The sequence below is a fragment of the Phaethon aethereus genome (assembly GCF_964289735.1).
Source record: "Phaethon aethereus genome assembly, chromosome: 3".
In the NCBI taxonomy this organism is placed as follows: domain Eukaryota; kingdom Metazoa; phylum Chordata; class Aves; order Phaethontiformes; family Phaethontidae; genus Phaethon; species Phaethon aethereus.
In genome coordinates, this window is record NC_138576.1 from 63,810,761 (window position 1) to 63,829,820 (window position 19,060).

The window sequence follows — 19,060 nt, forward strand, 5'->3', positions numbered from 1 at the left end:
ACAACTGTGCGCAGAGAACTTGAGGTGTGGGAGGGTGGAAGGGCAAAGAGAGGGAGGGCATGAGGAAAGGGCTTTTTGGATTTTCAGTGAAACCTTAAAAATTATTAAGTAGCCTTTCCTATATTTAGGAGGTGGATGCTTTTTCTGTAAGCTTACTTTTATTTCTTCAAAATAGAAGTAGTCCTACTTTTTACTATATATTGCATGTTGTCTCACATTTAGGTTGAATGGCTTTGGAAAATGGAAAGCAAGGTAGAAAGCATTTGATTATATTTGAAAAAGAAGATAGAGAAGGAAGAGGTTAAGAACAGATGATATAGAAAGGCTGGTAGAAATGTGCTGAATCTGAGAAAACCTTCATTTAACTAACATTTTCAAAAGAAATGAGAGCCTCATAAATACATTTTTTTCCCTAGCTTTTGTAGCGTCTTAAGTAACTTTAGTTACTTTTCCTGTCTATTTTGTCTGTGGTCTGTAAAGAACTGATGGCATCTCTTGTCTGAAAAGTATGCCAATTTTCTTGTCGTTCATAAATTACTACCTGGAGTGGCTGGTTTCAGTTTGACTAAAAATAAATCAGTAAAAATACTTGCTTTTCTCTACAGTGGTGGTTACAACTTGATCTGTTCCAGAGGATAACAATTCGCAGATGTATTTGAGGTTTCAGCTTTTTTGTTTTGTTCCATGTTAGAATAAAACAAGGCATTTGAAACAATTTCATTAGATGCAGTTATAAAAAATTTCAACTGAAGAAGACTTTTTGGGCATTGTGAGGTGAGGCTGGCTATTAGAAATGGTTATAGCTCTGGCTGAGATACCAGGTAACATTGCCATGAAGCATCTGCAGGACTTCCAGGCTGCAACACTCACTTCCACATGTAGAGTTTCTTCATTCTTTGGTCTGGATAGGCTACAGTGCAACTTCTCTCCTTGACTTCTATAATAAACTTGTAGTTCTCTTTCCAATGAACCCATGGTAAATTCTGACCACTAAGAAATACAAATATCTTAGTATCTTCATCAAAGTCACTTTGCTTCTCCAGAAGCATGGAGTTTTTTGTGGTCAAAACTTACTTTTTTTTTTTAAGGATTCTACAACCAGAATGTCTAATAATACATGTTTTAGACACAACAAAATACGGAGCAGTCTGGGGGAAAATATTATTTCTGCATTATGTCTACAGTTCTATATTACTCTGGGGCATTTTTTTTGTACTTTGATGGAAGACTTTTACGATACAATATATTACAGGATCTTCAGCTTTCTTTTGTTACAGAACTTTGCTTTCTAGGCTTTTTTTCCCCTCCTAGTAAAATTGTGGGTGAAAAGCTCAGACAAGGCAAACTTTCTTCAGTAAGGGAAGTAGTTTCATGAATGAAAATGGGTGTCACTGGGGTGTATATCACATGACACACTGAGGGCCTGTGGCTTCAAATCTCCATGCACTTGATGTCCCATGTGTCTAGGCACTGAAAATGGTGGAAGCAGTCATACTGTAAAGATAAACGTTTCTATGAGTGTGTAAATACTGCTACAGTATTTTACTGTGCAGGAAAGGGTAATGAAATCTATTCCTCTGTAGTAAACAAGTGACAATAATGGATAAATTGCTTGACTATTGCTGAAAAATTGTATTGAATCCTTTCGAAGTTCAGTTATCCATTTACAGGACTAGTAAATGCTCAGAAAGAGACACAGTTTATGAATGACAGCCCTTACAAAGCAGTGAACAGTTATGCGCATTGAGTAACTTATCGAACTGCTCAGTTCTTTATTAAGTTAGAACCATGATAAATCCCTGGGTTTTCCTCTTTAAAACACTTGATGACAAGTGCAGCATTCTGTTAGATAATAATATTCCCATTATCTAGTCCTGTTAATTCAGCCATGCCTACAATGAAATTATGATGTCTCCTTGGAGAAATCTGTATGCCTGTAAGACACTATCATAATTTCCCTTTCAGCAAGTTTCATTATACAGTCACTCTCTCTGCTGCCTGCTGAAAAGTGGGAAATTCAGCATGGAGCTGAGTGTTTTCAGTGAATCCAGGCATAGTCATAATGTGTGCCTATGGGATTCAGAGAAGATATTTTCATATACTTCTATGCTGTGATATTGTAATTTTAAAATAAATCCTCCTCTTGTCTTAAATTGTCTTTAACTAAGGCAACAAGCCAAAAAGAAGAAAGATAACTCTTATGGAAAGTACCAGCAACAATCCCTAGGATTTTAAAGCAAGAGAAAAATGCACCTAAAAATTTTTGTTTTGTCTAAAAACAAACCCCCACCCCCCAATTTCCCCACCCACCCCCACCAAACAAACTATGATTTTGGAAAACAGCCTTAATAACAGATTTGGAAATGATTGAAATACATAAAGTGTGTTGCAGCAGTAAAAAGGGTACAAGTGATGATTTATTACTACAAAAAGAAAATATGGGAGGGGTTGTCTGTGTAACTTGAAGATTTATTTTTCTGGCTTGGCTTCTTTTTATCTCAATTAGCTCAAACTAATTATTTCAACTGAGATCTAATCCAAAGCCTCAGTCCAATGAGTTCAAAGTGCCTTGATGCAACACTTTTTATGTTCCAAACCTTTTGTTTCTATTTTATTTATATTGTATATAATGACCCAGAGGGCCAGTGAAGACAACGCAGTGATGGCCTTTCTATAGGGTCATTAATGTTGGCTCTTTAGCATCAGTTGAAGTGGTTTTGGTTATCACATAGTATTTTTGAAGTTGTTAATGAAGGCTTTTTTTTTTTTCTTTTTCTTTCTTAAGATCAGGGCCTGTGGAAACTTAGATACGTAACTTAAGTAAGGTTTGCTTAAGGGCTTTGACCTGGCTAATGACTCTTCATACTAGCAGATACTGTGCACTAATCTCCTTAAAAACCTATGATTTTCATATCAAAATAAAGAAAACTTTGAGATTCCTCCTGGAATAAGAGATTATTTTCATTAAAAACAAGACAAAACAAAACATAAAAACAACCCACAAATAAAAAGGAGACCGAAAAATAAATACTGATTTGACATGTGACTGAGAGAGCTAGGTCACCACTGTGCCAGTGGCCACTTCATCTCTGGGAGCACCTGAGTTGAAGTACCTAGTTGGTCTCAAGCTGCAGACTTCACTTACTGCATAGCAGCGCAACTTTGGAGAGTGTGATTTCTCTGATTATTCATTCTTATCTATCCATGCTTTTCATAAGGACTGTAGGTTTTGCTCATGTGACCATTGATGTCAGTTGTTAGGAATATATAAAATTTGTATTAATAACCATTTAGTCATCTTGTAAATGAACGTGGGAAGAAAAATGAAGTATTAAATCCAGAATTTTGAAGAATGAAAACTTTCTGGAAATATATTTTGGTTTGGTTTTAGTCGGTATATGTCTTCATGAGAGAAACTTGCAAGGGTTTTTATTTCTGTAACTCTGATTTTCTTTCTTCCTTCCTCTAGAGAAATGTGGAACATACACTTCCAATATGAGACCAGTGTATCCTTCAAAAACCTTTCCCAATCACTACTCCATTGTCACAGTAAGAATTCCTGTATATTATATGTTTCCACTATTGAAGAGACTGTTCATTATCTAGTTGTCTCCAAGAGAACAGCATATTTCTTTGATGAAATATTAAAATAATAGGATTTCCCTTCAGAATATGAAAATGTATGTATTATACTCTTTTTCTAGTTTAGATTAACAGTCATTATATAACACTATGTCTTAGTGGTCAACTCTAATCTGATTAAGTAATCCAGTCCTTCCAAGACTAGCTGCAAGAATTCCCATGTAGGTGGAAGGTAACATCACTTTACAAATCCTCATTTGTGTAAATATTTCCACTAAATTGCAGCTCACTCTCTTGGAATGAGAGCAGTCTGACTCTTTTAAACTGCCAGCCTTGTTCCACTTTTTTTGCGGTAACTTGACATGATGCAAAAAAGAGTATGAAATGAAAGGCAAGATTTGAACATCACGCTGATGTTGACTGATGCACTCTACCCAAACCTGGATAGGAATGTCACAAAGCTCATCTTTGAGGTTTTCAACACCGAATGCAGGGTTGGAATCCAGCAGATCCTTCTTAGTTTCATCATGTCAGAACTAAAATTCAGTCAAACACTTGAGGATCTGTACCTTCTTTCTTACTTTCCCAGTTTGTTAGGAGTTTTGGTAAGTGAGGAGCACAGGTTCAGGAATTAAATGTTTAATTGTGTAATCTTCACAAATATCCATGGTTGAATATGCAACTAAGAGGCATTAAGCATGCCCTGCAGCCATGTGAGAGTGTCCCTAAATTCAATATAGAGCTTTGTCTCACCTCCCTGTTGTGAAAAGTAGCAGGTTTGGTGTTTATTAGGGTCCTAGTGGTGGTGTTTGTGTTATCCTTTAATGTAAGAAGAACCTAGTCTGCTTGAAGGCAGAGCATGAAGTCTGTTAAAACTACCAAACAGCTGGTGCCTCTGAGCACTTCCTTCACTGCTTATGGTTATCCGCAGCTAGAGCTTTCACCCGCTGGTGTGCAATTCTCCTTTGAAATCCCCAGGTTTTGGTCATGTGATGGAGGCCCAGCATAGGTAATTGCTTTGTCATTGGTGCTAAAGATGCATCAAATGTGTGAACTGAGACAGTGTCTTTTGGTTTGACCCCAGAGCAAGTTCCTTGCTTATTTATTTTTTTTTTAATCTCACTGAGAAGCAATCAAGAACTGGAAGGTGGTAGGGCTTAACAGCAATGGTAGGTGATGCTGTTAAATTTGGGTCTTGAGCTACTGGTGGAGTAGAAGTCACATACAGGTTATTCACTGGCTGTATTTGTCTAACGGACATCTGTTTGTGTAGCTGGAAGGTTCTTTTTCGTTATAACATTGTGACAAAGGTATATTTTCAATTACAGGGGCTGTATCCTGAATCTCATGGTATAATTGATAACAAGATGTATGATCCCAAAAGAAATGCATCCTTCACTCTTAAAAGTGAAGAGAAGTTTAATCCACAGTGGTACCAAGGACAGCCTGTAAGTATTAATACACTGCTGAGAATGTACATCAGCCTGTTATGTTACTTAATATCACTTGGATGCATAGTGATGTTGAAAGAGTACAGAGGGTACTTCTAAGTCAGCCAAGAAGCATTACTCAGCATGATTAGGAACTGCCATACTAGAGCAGCAAAATGACAAAGGAAACAAAGTGTAACAGGCTTTGTTGAACTTAAATGGAATTCTCTCTAGGGAGAAAACTAGCTTAAAATAACTAATAGAGATACCAGATTTTGTTCTGTTTTGAATATGAAGTGGGCTTGCAGTTAACTCCTCTGAGGAAATCGACAGACCAGTTAGTTTTAGTAATAAGCAGTAGTAAAGGTTTATACACTGCCCAAATTACTACAAAGTCTAAAGACGCAGTTTTAAAAGAAAACATCTCAGTTCAATCATACAACTGTGGCAAATCTGCTGAGACTGACATCAAAATGAAGTGGCATGCGAAAGTTTGGGTCAGTGCTAGCCTAAGAATAGCAAGCGAACAGATGCAACTATTTAGTAACGTGGGGAGGACCAATTTTTTTTTTATTATTTTTTTTCTTTTTTGTTGTGAAGAAACAACACACAACTGTAAATCATGAGATCAGCAGTAAAATCAGAAGAGTTGACCAAAATCTTGCTCCCATATTTCAGAGTATCTGGGGCATAGGTCCTCAGGACATTCCCACTCCTTCTTGCTTCACTGTTTGTGAGACATTTCACCTTCATACTGTTCAGCCATGGTTCTACCATTGTGTTACTGCTGCATCCATGGGAGCTAATGGTTCCTACTTCTGTCCTGGCTCCCCCTGGTGTAGCAGCAGAAGGGATGCTGGTGTTTGCCATAAGGAATAAGGCTGCAAGGTATATCTGGACTGCAGATAAGCAATGGCAGGCAAGAGCAATGTCCAGAGTGCTTCACTCATATTTGTAGTTTTTGATCTTGCTGAAAGGTGCAGAGCAGGTGGGGGCAGTAGTGGATCTGGCAGGTACTCAGCTAATTCAGGGACCTGCACTAATGATGGTGATTGTTCTTCCCTTGCAGATTTGGCTAACAGCTATGTACCAAGGTCTAAAAGCAGCTACGTTCTTCTGGCCTGGGTCAGACGTAGCAGTTAATGGAACCTTTCCAAACCTGTATGAAGAATACAATAGGTATGTAAATTCCTGTGTCTTGGATTAATATTTTACTTTAACTGTTGCAACGGGACAGACACCAGAGAAAGTTGGGGTTTTTTAGCTTTTCTAAATAGTTGTACATAACATGGGAAAAGATGGGATCCAGTTAACTTTATTTCGGTGTAATGTAGGTTTTTTTTGTCTAATGGTTTTGTCATTCTTCAGCAAATGTTTTATAAGAAACGTGGAAAAATCAGCTTTAAGAGCACCCAGCTTTGAAGCTCTAGTGCTTTTCTGTTTCTTACAAAAATCTTTTGTAGGTGCAATCCAAACATCTCATACAGTGAATGGATCAGGTCTTGATGTGATACTGTCCATGAAAACTAAAGTTTTACTGTTGACTGTGGTAACTTGTGCCAATGTAAAATTATTTTCATTGCAAATTTTGAAAATATTTAACACTAAGGCATTCATATTTTAGTCAGTGATTGCTCTTTACTGCAGTTAAACATTTTCTGCCTAATGAAAATTCTACAGAAATCTGTTTATCACCACTTTATTAAATAATGTAAAATCTCACCCAAGAAATCAGGCTTTTAATTTCTATCTTCCTGGAATAATTTTCTCTTCCTATACCTTTCATATAGCATTGAAATTTTGATTCTTGACTAACTACTCTTTTTTTTTTTGTCTTGCACATTGTTACTTGAACTTGTGTTGAGTAGCTGAATTACTAACTTTGTGGGTGCCTCATATTGTTACAGGTCAACATGCTTATTGTTGGTCTACTTCAGTAATTGATATGGAGTATCTACTTTATGACATAGTTTGAATACAAGTTCTATACTGTTTAAACATCTTAAAACAAAACCAAACCAAACCAAAAAAAAACCCCAAAAACCCCCACACAGAAAAAAACCCCACAAAACAACAAAAAAACCCCATGACAACCCACCCCCAAACCAAAATATCTTCAAAACATGATACAGGCGTGAACACCTGTACATGATTTTGTACCTTGAAGCCAATTATTCTCTTTGTATAACAAACACAAGCAACACTGGGAGCTTAATTCTAATCACATTGCAATCAATGGTGACAATACGCAAGGGAGCTTTAGATCAGATCGTTAACTCCTGTAGGGTCACAGGCAATTAGCACAGATAAACTTGCATCCTGCTAAATAGCCACTAGTGGCATCCAGTTGAATTCTATTTTCTCTGCTCAAGTACATTTATGTTGTCATGTGTGACTAAAATTTTTTAGTTGGGAATACATGGTTGGTTGATCTTGTATTCTTCTGATACAGCTCAATCTCCTTTGAAGAAAGGGTGGTAACTGTTCTTCACTGGCTGCAGTTACCTGAAGATGAAAGGTGGGTATACAATTGCAAGTGTAAGTTCCTGTTCGAGTAGTATTGGAATTAATTACTTTGTTTAAAACAGAAATCATATTTACAATATATTATGCATTATTCTAACAATGTTAAAATATTATTTAATGCAAGCCTGTTTCTATGACTGAAACCTTTTTAAATTAAGTTACATTTCTCGATTTCCCTTTAATGTGTTCTTCCTCTGAATGATAGTGGTGTTTCCAATATTTGATATCCATTGTTGAACTATAATCTCTTCAAACTGTCTCAACATGTATGTAAAATATTACATTTTTGGTACTGTTTGATATAGACCACACTTTTACACTCTGTATTTAGAAGAACCAGATTCCTCAGGCCATAAGTTTGGACCAGTAAGCAGTGGTGTAAGTAGTTTTGTAGTTTCTTAATTTTTCTCTCTTTTTTTTTTTTTTTAACTTGAAGCTTTGCTGTGACTCTATAATAAACTTCCATAATTCATGTTAGATTAACGAAGACCATGTTCAGTTAAAAAAATTTGTGAATAGACAGTCCATCCATAATTAACATTGATACAAAGCATGTAATAAATAGCCTATTTAGTAAGTCTAATTTTTATTTTCTTTATTTCAATAACTTTTAAATTGCCAAAGCATGTTTGGGTATGTCTTGTATGCTGTTTTATCTTCTCCTACTAATTCTTTATGTTGGTTTTAGAGGCAGGGGTGGGAGGGGAATGAAAACAAAGTTTGTATACTTTCAATTTAGCAAGAACAGAGATTTTTTTTTTTTTTAATAGCAATGATCCAAGTTTTGGTGGTGAAGTATTCATGTTATAATTGTCAGTCATTTTCCCGAGTATCTGTGCAAAGGTTAGATGAATATTGGTCTTCTCTCCCTGCAGTTAGGTTTTATGCCTTCTCAGAAAGAGGGTGATAAAAGGGACATTCATCCCATCACAGTCTGTGGTGTATGTGTTGTATAAATAAGGAGTCTTTGAGACTGCTACTGTTTTCAAAAGTACTAAGTAGCTTTATGTTTTACCAAACCAAAATGAAAAATGCAAAGGAAAAAGCACTTGAAAATTCCTGAACATTGTAAAGCTCTCCCACCTTGAACGGTCAGGAAGTTTGGGCATCTTAGCTAGGTATTTAACCTTGGCGGTGACAACAGTAAAAAGCTCTAGCCAGTTTCTCTTGAGGTGTGAGCAGTTACTTACTGCTCCTGTAAGGAACTGTAAGATGCATGTAAGTGCCCAGTGAAGTAGCAGACAACTAACTGGAACTGTAGTATAGGGAATGTGTTTAAATTAATTATCCTTTTCTTTGGTTAATAAGTGGATTTGAAGGTTCAGTATGTCAGAAATGTTCTGGAGAGAAAGACCCTGAGGGTTTGTACATAGTCTCCCCAGGAGCATCTCATCTTTGTTCACACAAAGCAAGACAACTTATACCAGTAGTTCGATGACTTGGTTTAAAAATACTTGTTTTGTTTTGTTTACTTTGCAAATATTCAAAAGTAGCCCCAAGTGAGCTTACACACCAGACCCCTGATCACAAACAGTGCTAAACTGGTAGTCTGGCTTTTTCAGTCCCTTTAAACTAGTTTGCTCTGAGATTAATATCCAGTCACAATTTCAATGACTGTTTGCTCCAGGGTCTCTCCCAACAGGGATTTTGAGGAAGAGTGTTGCATGCTTGGCTTCCTCTATTCTCTTCAGCCCTCTGGTATTCTTTCATCAACATCTGCACTCTTAGGCATTGCCTGTTGTCCTTGGTGTGCCCCTGCTAATGCAACAAAGATCCTCAGTTTCGTACTTTAAAACCACTCTCACTGGCTATAAGCTGGGGTGTTGTAGGGGGTTTTTGAGGGTTTCTTTTAGGTTTGGGGTTTTTTTGCTTGGGTTTTTTGTTGTTTTGTTTTTAAACATCTTCAACTGAAATAACACATAAAAATGTGTAGCTGTGTCTTAGTAGTGTGAGGCCCAGAAAAAATTTGGGCTGAGAGCTGTATAGTGTAGATGTAGCTGGTCTTCTGTAGATGGAGGTAGCCCTGAGCAATGCGGGTGCTAGGCAGTCTGCAGGCTCCCACTTTTGTTCAGCAATATATATAGGTGTAGCTGTCGAGTCCTTTCTCAACAGATGTAAAGACTATGCAACTGAGAGAAGTAGGAACACGTAAAAAGCAGGTTTAACAGGATATTGAGAATGCTGTAAGTCTCCTGTCCTCACAGTTCCTCCTGTTACTGTGTGCTGTATGTCTCCCTGATACGAGTTTGGGGGTTACTGCACAGTTTTAGGTCCCCTCTGTCCTTCATTTATGTCTGGCCTGTGTCTAGCCTTGAATGGTCTATAAGAAGAGCTCCTTCTTTATTAGCATATGCTGTCACAATTTAAATTCATTCACTCTCCCTAGAAATAGATTATATTTTTTTAATTGAAGTGATTGACACTTGTTTTACATTTCTATTTTTGTCCTGCAGGTCATTATGGCATTACAGAGAGTGGACAACATAGTAGGGATGCTGATGGATGGTCTCAAGCAAATGAACTTGCATAAATGCCTAAACATTATTTTTATATCAGATCATGGTAAATTTGATTTTATAAATTATGTCAGAATTTTGAAGAGCTGTTTTTATAAAGTAGTATCCTGAGTTTGTATTTGCATGTTACTGGCAAGGTTAACAAAGCAGCTAATACCTAGAAATTACATTTCATATTATCAAGATGGTATAAGAGATAATCCACATACGTGAGAATCAGACTATGATAGGGGCAATAAGTAGAGAATGTAAGAAGGGATTAAATAATTTTCATATTTTGTTCCTAATTCTTCTTGTAATCATTACCAGCCGATAAAAGAAATAGAATAAAAAATGTGAATTGTAAAAAATAATTTTCATATTATTCTGTCTTTTAAGTATACTACACAGCTATAGTTTGCAAATTGCTGAAAAAGTGAAAATACAAGCTATATCTTCTTTTCAGTTATTAGTTCCCTTGTTCATTATTTGAAGGCTGTGAATGCGAAACTTTGATTTATTTCTGTAATAGCTTTTCTATATTTCTGGAATTATTTCTATAACAAGTTGTGTATTTTACAAATTTTTTTCTGTTTCTTTTCCTTACAAACAAAATACAAACACACTTACATGCATCACAAAATTGACTTGCAGACCTCATTGCCATGAGGAATGATCCAAGCCAAATATCTATACAGGTTTAAAAAATATTTACAACATTAATGGAGGGTAAACCTGTAAAGAATTATTAAAAGTAAGAGTTCAAATGCAATATGTAACTCAAAGTCCCTTTGACTTCTGGAAACTGTTAAGGAAGACTGGGAGAAAGATCAGTCCATAATTGCTGTGCTTACTGAGTATTTCTTTAGACATGCTACTGAACACTGTTAGGTAGGATATTGGGCTAAATAAATATTTGGTTTAACCATTACTACTGTTCTTAGACTCATAAGATTTCTTTCCCTTCAGAGAAGAAAATTTGTCTGTTTATTCACTTGGAGTGCCTTTCTTGGCTGATGAAATGGCTGATTGTGTGTATCTATCTAATGTTTTGCTTTCTCCCATACATGAGTATTGTGGTCTCCTTGGATCAGATGTCTTGGGGTTGCTGATAAAAAAGACCCGAGAAATTACATTTCTGACTTCTACAACTGAAGTTACATGTCTCCTCAGCAAGACTACTCTACATTGATATTCCTATTTTTAAATAAAATTTATTTCCTTTTGCAGGGATGGAAGCAGGGAGCTGCAGAAAAACAGCATATCTGAACAGCTATCTGGATGATGTTCAAGATTTCATAGTAGTACCTGGTCCTGCAGCTCGCCTAAGACCTAATAATGTTCCAGATGAGTATTTCTCTTGTATGTAATTGCTAAACTAATATTTGTTACTGTTTTTGTATGTACATGCTTTTGTACTTCATGAATACAAACTTAGGATCCACATATTCCACTGGTAAACCTGAGTAAAGGTCAGCTGGGGACAACCTGGATAATGATGAAGAGGAAATACTGAGTGGTGCACTGTGTTTTTAAAGACCATTTGACTCTGCAGGTCTGACAGTATATTTGAATGCTACAGATAGCTTTTGTGGGCTGCCCCAGAGTGACCAATTGCAAATGCTCTTGCCTTGTGAGTGACATTCCTTTGAATCAGATCTTTGGTCCTCACCTCATTTCCTGATTTACTAGTTTATGTATAAATTTGCTATATTTCCATCTTAAAGGAATATTAGATTGTTACTATCTTTTATGTATTATTTTATATGTATTATAACATATTTACTAGTTATTAAAAAAAACCTGCAAGTAAACATGAATAAGATAAACCTGAGTAAAAATGAGTGAATGCTTACAAATGTTAAACTTTGATTCATTATGCAGTCTCATTTTAGGTTAACATTTAATGCCTGCAGTTTTTGGTTCTTTTTAATGTTGAATGCAGGTGTTTCCTTCATGTTTCATAGGTTTTTTTTTCTATCTAGATTATTGTTCTGCATGCCCTTTAAAAATTGTAGGACTCAACCCCAGTGACTTTAAGTCCTGTTTACTTCATTGCTTGATGCTATTCTGAACTGTTTTAAATGTTTCTGTGGGGAATGTGGGAGTCAAATACAGTTCCAGGTCCTCCCTGGAGAAACAAGTTCAGGAAGAAGAAAAGCAGAGTATCTCCTGCTTTTGACATGTGCACTGTTTTCATGAAGTAGCATAACTGTCTTTTATAGCACTGCATATATCTGTGCAGCAATTATTAATGGTTCCCCTGCCAGTGTGTTCCTTTATGTACTTTAGTCAAGCCTTGGATATCAGACTCGGGACAGAATAACTGTGTGAAATGTAATGGGTCTGTGTTATACCAAATGTCAAACTAAGTGATGTAATGGTCCCTTTTGGCTTGAGTCTAAGCATCTGAATCTTAGCCAGCTTGCACTTGGCTATATTTCTAAGGACGCTTGCCAGATAAAACTGCTGTTCTGATGGTTGTATTTGTTTCTTTTTCCTTAGAAGCTTATTAGCAAGCAGGAAAAATCCAGCTTGATTAGCACGGCATTTAATTGCCTCGTTTGTGAAAACTTACTTCTCAGATTATTTTTCTAATTGTGGCTAATATGGTTTAAAATTTTTAAAGCTCTAAATAAGTAAGTATGGGGAGAAGAGATTGTGAACTAAAATTTCGTAAAAGCAGTAGCTTGAGAATTTAGTGACTTGTTTTGCTCCATATGGTTTTCACTCTGGAAAAATAATTTTGTATGTCCAGAAACTTTTTGCAACTAAGCTAATTATATTACATGATGGGAATGCTTTCATTTTACATCTGATTTTTTTTAACTTAGGTGACTAATTCTTACATATGATTCTTCCAGTTAATTATGAAGGCATTGTCAGAAACCTCACAGTAAGTGTCATCTTACTCTGTTGTTCTCGCTTAATTTCTACTGGCATTTACAGGTATTTTATAGCATCAGCTGTTTGCTGGGCTACATACCTAGTATCTGGACTTTGAATCAGTGACCTTCCATATGCTATACAATTAACAAAAGTAGTTCCATGCAGGGGAAGGGGGAAGGTCAAAGTTGAGTAAGGTCTTATATGGCTATCTGTGGTTGTGCATTAACTAAGGTTTTGTGTTCATTTCTTTTCACTAACATTTATCTAGCACCATTGCTCTTCAAACTGGAGAACTTGTGTATCTGGACAATAGTGGCTGAGGGCCAAGTCAGTATAAAGCTCAGTTTTATTTCCTGGACAAGCTTAAGATTTTCTTGCTCACACCTTTTTGGTAAACAGCATTGAGAGAGGATATTGAATTTTGTGGGGGTTTTTTTTTTTTTTTTTTGTTAGTTCCAGCTTAAGGAATTTGCTTTTCTGCTCTATACCTGGCTTCTGTTCTCATCCCTGCACCTCAGTCTGTTTGCCTCTCAGTTGTGCAGACACTGCTGTCAGTAAGAGCTATGCTGTTTGTATAGGTGACTTAGCTATTCAAAAATTCCAATATTATAGAGGAGTGTTTTTTGGTTGGGTTTTTTTGTTGTGGTGTTTTTTGTTTTTTTAAAAATCATTAATGGGTCTTAGTTGGTAGAAAACCCCATTTGTCCCAATCTAAAAACCTTTCGAATGTCTGTTACTTTCTGTATTACAGAGCTGTAGAATTATTGCACTGGATAGTCTCCTATCACTTGTGAAAGTATCATGATGTTCATGTCTCAGTGTAATTCTTTATTAATTCTAAGCAGTACTGTTTGGTTCTGTATAATGGTAGGCTGTAAGAAAAAAAGAGTAAGTTATGTCCATAATCCAATATAAATATTAGTCTAACAACTACTGAATGTAAAACCAGTCAGTATTTTTTATTTAAATAGTTATTAATATGACTCCAAACCTGATGGAACTGAAGTGCTTTATAAGAACTGTGCATGACATAAGCAAAAGTTTTGGTGAAATGTTCATTTTATATTTTAAACATTTCAGTGCATAGAACCAAATCAGCCTTTTAAAGCTTATATGAAAGAACTGCTACCCAAGCGTTTCCATTATTCCTATAATGACCGGATTGAACCGTTGCACTTTTATTTAGACACCCAATGGCAGCTTGCCAGGTAAGTTAGTTTTCAGTACTTGATTATATAGCAGATAATTTCTTGTTGTCTCATAGCTTTTCTCTTCCAAATGCCTAGAGTTCTTGTAGTATTCTTGTTTGTCATAGCAGAGGGACATTGCAAAGAAACTGTGCATGGTTTCTCTACAGTTTTTGCTGGCCTGAGGAGGCTCATAGGTTTTGTGACACAAGTCTTAGAAACTAAGGTCTCTTTTGTCAGATACTTGAACACATCTTGCCATGCTCTAGGAATTTCCAAAACGAGTCATGAAAGCTAACCATGTGCATAACTACTCAGTTGAATCAGTCTTGTGAGCAATCCACTGGCATACATTGAACTTACTGAGCCCACTATTGTTAATTACCTTACATGTTCTGACCAGTTAATTTACAACTCCCAGGGTGATAGAATCTGCTATAATAATGTAATTTTGAACACCTTGTGTGATATTCCAGGGCTTTCATCATGCAAGTTTTTCAGTCCATGTGTTCAGTTAAGTCCTGTTGTATAATACTGTAGATGTGTGCAAGTCATGTAAATCAGGTTTGTGTTACTAGAACTGTACACGTTTAAATAATATGTATGGACCTGGCATATGTTGGAGATTTTTTTTTTTCTTAGACTGTAAGATGCCCAGCTGAATGCTCTAAATTACTGTTTTTAAACATTACTGTTTTTAATAAAAAGATATTAAAAAAATCTTAAGAATCTACAGGACTGTAAGGTTCTGTTACCCAAATGACAGTGAAGTGAAAATCTGTAATCCTGAGAACAAAATGTTGATGTCACCTGATATTTGACTTTAAATGACTTTGACAGACACTTGAGAATTCCAAAGGCGTAACATTTGCAGAAAAAAAAATCATTCTGATTTTAAAGGCATTCTTTTCCAGATCTTAAAGCCGTTCTATTCCTTATAGACAAGCTTCTAAGAATCTTTAAATAGACAACAATGCATCACTGAATGTATTTTATACTGATATGATTTGTAAAGTGTGAGTTTTATAAACTGTGAATTTTTAATAGGAAACCACTGGAGATTAAAAGCTGCACGGGTGGATTCCATGGCTCAGACAATCGCTTCCCCAGTATGCAGGTGAGACTTAAACTTATGCTAGCTCTTACTTTTAGCTCCTTCTATTTCTGAATGTTGTGTTTGCTGGGTGTTGAGATTTTTTTTTTTAAAGATATGTGACACTATTCCATCTGCAATTAAAGAAATCAAGCATTTTTAGGATTGCTATTGTGATGTGCTAGTTAACCCACACAGGATGGAATTATGTTGTCATAAGAGTTGGGCAAAAACTCAATAGGACTTACCCAAGAGATTTCACTGTGCTGCTAAGAGTATAAAGTTGTGCCAAGTTGCTTTGTTGTAACATTAAAAGCAGGAGAAGAGAAAACTTATCTCAAATCCTGAAATACAGTAATTGTAGACCTTCAGAGAATTCAGGTTGGAGGGGAGCTTGGGAGGTCTCTAGTCCCACCTCCAACTCAAAATGAAGTCAGCTGTGACATCAGAGCAGGTTACTCAGGGCTTTATGCAGTTGCGTCTTCAAAAACACTAAGGGCAGAGGCTCCACAACTTCTACTCAATCCATTCAATGGCCTGACTGTCCTCATGGTGTAAATGTGTTTAGTTATAGCCAGCCAGAACCTTTCTTGTTTCAATTTATGCGTGATGTCTCTCTGCCTCCTACTGTGTATCACTGAAGAGCATAGGATCATAGAATAGTTTGGGTTGGAAGGGACCTTTTAAGGCCATCTGGTCCAACCCCCCTGCAATGAGCACGGACATCTGCAACTACATCAGGTTGCTCAGAGCCCCATCTGACCTGACCTGGAATGTTTCCAGAGATGGGGCATCTACCACCTCTCTGGGCAACCTGGGCCAGTGTTTCATGACCCTCACTGTGAAAAATTTCTTCCTTCTATCTAGTCTGAATCTACTCTCTTACAGTTTAAAACCATTACCCCTTGTCCTATTGCAACAGGCCCTGCTAGAACGTCTGTCCCCATCTTTCTTATAGGCCCCCTTTAAGCACTGGAAGGCTGCAATAAGGTGTCCCCAGAGCCTTCTCTTCTCTAGGCTGAACAACCCCAACTCTCTCAGCCTGTCCTCATAGGAGAGGTGTTCCATCCCTCTGATCATTTTTGTGGCCCTCCTCTGGACCTGCTCCAACAGGTCCATGTCTTTCCTGTGCTGAGGGCTCCAGAGCTGGACGCAGGACTGCAGGTAGGGTCTCAGCAGAGTGGAGTAGAGGGGCAAAATCACCTCCCTCGACCTGCTGGCCAGGCTGCTTTGGATGCAGCCCAGGAGATGGTTGACCTTTGGTGCTGCGACTGCACGTTGCTGGCTCATGTCCAGCTTTTCATCCACCATGATAGAGCCATGCTGGCTCTACCGTTGTAGGTGCTGGGGGACTGCTGTTAGGTCCACCAGAAGCAGTCTCTTCATGCTGAACAAGCCCTGTTCCTCTTTGCAGGGCAAGAGCTTCAGCCCCCAACCACCTTGGGGCCCTCTACTGAATGTGGTGATTGTTTATTGATGTCATTCTTATGCTGAAGGTGCCGTATCCCTATGTGGCCTAAAGAAATGCTGAGAGGGATAATACCTTCTCTCAACCCGCTGGCTGAGCTTCTGTTCATGTAGCATGGGATGCTGTTGGCTGCCTTTGCTGCCAGGGTGTGCTGCTGGCTCATGTTTGGCTTGCTGTCTGCTATGTCACCCAGGCCCTTGCAAGCGAAGTTGTTCCCTAGCCCGCTAGTCCCCTGGTCTGTAATGCTAGTCCTTTATTTGTTTTCTGGGTTGCCTAAGAACAGAAGTAACAGTCTTAAACTGCACTACAGATGAGTTGATTTGGTTATTAGAAAACCTTTTTTTTAGACATCAATGAGTACAACAGTTTGCCCTGGAAATCTCTGTAGCTTCCACCATGGGAATAACCTAATGACTGGTCAGACAAGCATCTTTCAGAAATAACATAATTACTTTTGATTCTGTTTTTTGCAAAAGTTGATTAAATGATCTCTCAACTCTGTAATTCTACTGTGTCATGACAGAGTATGTATCACTGTTTAGAGGTAGTCTGTTCGGGAGGGAACATGTCAGTCATTTAAAATAAGGAGAGTCCCAAAATTTTTCTCTTTAATGAGAAATGGGAAGGGATCATAGGGAAACATGAAATCAGATTCTTAGTCAGCTCCATCTAATATAGGGAAGTCACTTAACCTATCCTCTGCTTTAGTTCCTGATTTCAGTAAAATGAAAGGCAATACTCTTAATTTCAAAAAGCTGGTTTCGGGATAAAGTCCACTAACAGTTGTGAGGTACTTGGTACTATTACAATGAATGTGTGTAAACATGTCTATAAAGAGGGAACCTTGTATTAAAACTATTATTGAAAACAAGTTTTATGAAAAGACCTACATAGTCCACGTGAAGCATACATTTCTCTTAAAAGCCTCTTTCATGTCTTGTAGAATTATGTAGTGTTGGCGTCAAACTGTTTTTTTTAAAAACTGTTAGCCAAAACCTGTGTTAATTTTGTATCTGAGCCCTTCCAGGCTTACTCTTCTTCCCCAATTTGACAATGAAAGACCTGTTGATAGGGTTTCTAGTAATGGGTTACAGCCAGCAAGGCTGCGTGATGCCAAATGTCAGCTTAGTATATTCTCTGTCTGCTACAGTTTGTGTAAATTTTTTTTGGTAAGTTGACTCTATTCAAACTTTTTGCCAGACTTGGGATTGTCAGTTCATAGCGTCCCTAATTGGTCTTAAAAGAGATATAGCTTATCCTTTTGTGGTTAACATTATAGCAGTATAAATTTCATACTCTGTTAATTACCTAGTTCAACAGAAAGGAGGTAGCATGTTCCTGCCTCATCTGGTTCAAATTAGTCTTGTTGAGTAAATTATTAGCCTACAGATTTTAGTATCAACAGTTGCAGAATGACAGCCTGTGTTATGCTTTAATCTCAAAAAAAAGAAGTTTGAGTTGGATTTTTAGCCTTTTTTTTGCCACACAGCTATGAAATCTGAGACAATTGCACTGTTTGCAAAGAGCTTTGAGATCTTACCCAGGAAGATGCAATAGAGTGCAAAGCATCCATCACTCATTCAGTATCTTGATACCACAGATGGGTGCAGTCTGTTTCACTTAATTAAAAAGAAGCTGAGTATCTTAGGATAAGTTCAAAACCAATCTTTCTGGCAGCAGTTGAGTTGAAGCATTTGCTGCCTTTGTCTCCTTGTTCTTACTCCTGCAGCAAACCCTTCTCTACACTAGTGTAAGCTTTGCGTGCGTGCAGCATTAAGTAGGTCGGGGAACTGAAGCAGAAGGAAAAGAGCTAGCAGGAAAAAAAGTTTTTTGAGCTGGCTGTGTTCCTGGATCAGGTTCACTGTATGGCTACACAATAGCTTGTACATCTCAGGAAATGGTGCAAGAAGAAGAAAGAACAGCTGCAAACCAGGCGTAGAAGCCTTGGATCTTACCATTGCTTAAACCAGTTAAAACATTGCTACGAACAGATGTTTTTATAGCCTTAAGTTAAAAGCTTCCAAGTTGTTTACAGGGCATGAAATGTGATGGTTATTTTGGCTCAACATTTCCATTGAATCGCTTAAAATTAATTTCTTAAATGCTTTAACTTCTTCAAAAGCAGAGAAGAGCAAGGGACTTGCTGAAGGCAAATTTTTAAAGGCAACAATGAGACAGAATCAGGTTTCCTAATACTCTTTTACTACTTTTAAAAATTATTCTTATACATTTACTTTTTTTTAAAGAAAAACCATGCTTTTGACTTGATCCATACTATGTTGGTAAAGTAAAGATTAAGTTCTGGGAAGAAAATGCCCTCTGAATATGAAGATATTTTCTATTTCAACTTGTCTTAAACAGAGTTACACTTTACTTTTCTCTGTAAATCC

General features: G+C 37.2%; 1 protein-coding gene across 1 annotated transcript in view; it reads left to right on the top strand.

Annotated features, from left to right (window-relative positions):
• The window catches only part of ENPP1 (ectonucleotide pyrophosphatase/phosphodiesterase 1), a gene marked incomplete at both ends in the record, with an annotated part of 56,721 nt that overhangs the window by 25,117 nt on the left and 12,544 nt on the right, over window positions 1-19,060 (top strand). Inside the window, 10 exons of the mRNA XM_081997778.1 lie at window positions 3,470-3,549; window positions 4,911-5,030; window positions 6,082-6,191; window positions 7,465-7,530; window positions 7,844-7,916; window positions 9,992-10,100; window positions 11,264-11,395; window positions 12,898-12,929; window positions 14,003-14,130; window positions 15,157-15,226. Of these exons, the coding sequence (XP_081853904.1) occupies window positions 3,470-3,549; window positions 4,911-5,030; window positions 6,082-6,191; window positions 7,465-7,530; window positions 7,844-7,916; window positions 9,992-10,100; window positions 11,264-11,395; window positions 12,898-12,929; window positions 14,003-14,130; window positions 15,157-15,226 (920 nt within the window). The remainder of the gene's footprint in view (window positions 1-3,469; window positions 3,550-4,910; window positions 5,031-6,081; window positions 6,192-7,464; window positions 7,531-7,843; window positions 7,917-9,991; window positions 10,101-11,263; window positions 11,396-12,897; window positions 12,930-14,002; window positions 14,131-15,156; window positions 15,227-19,060) is intronic.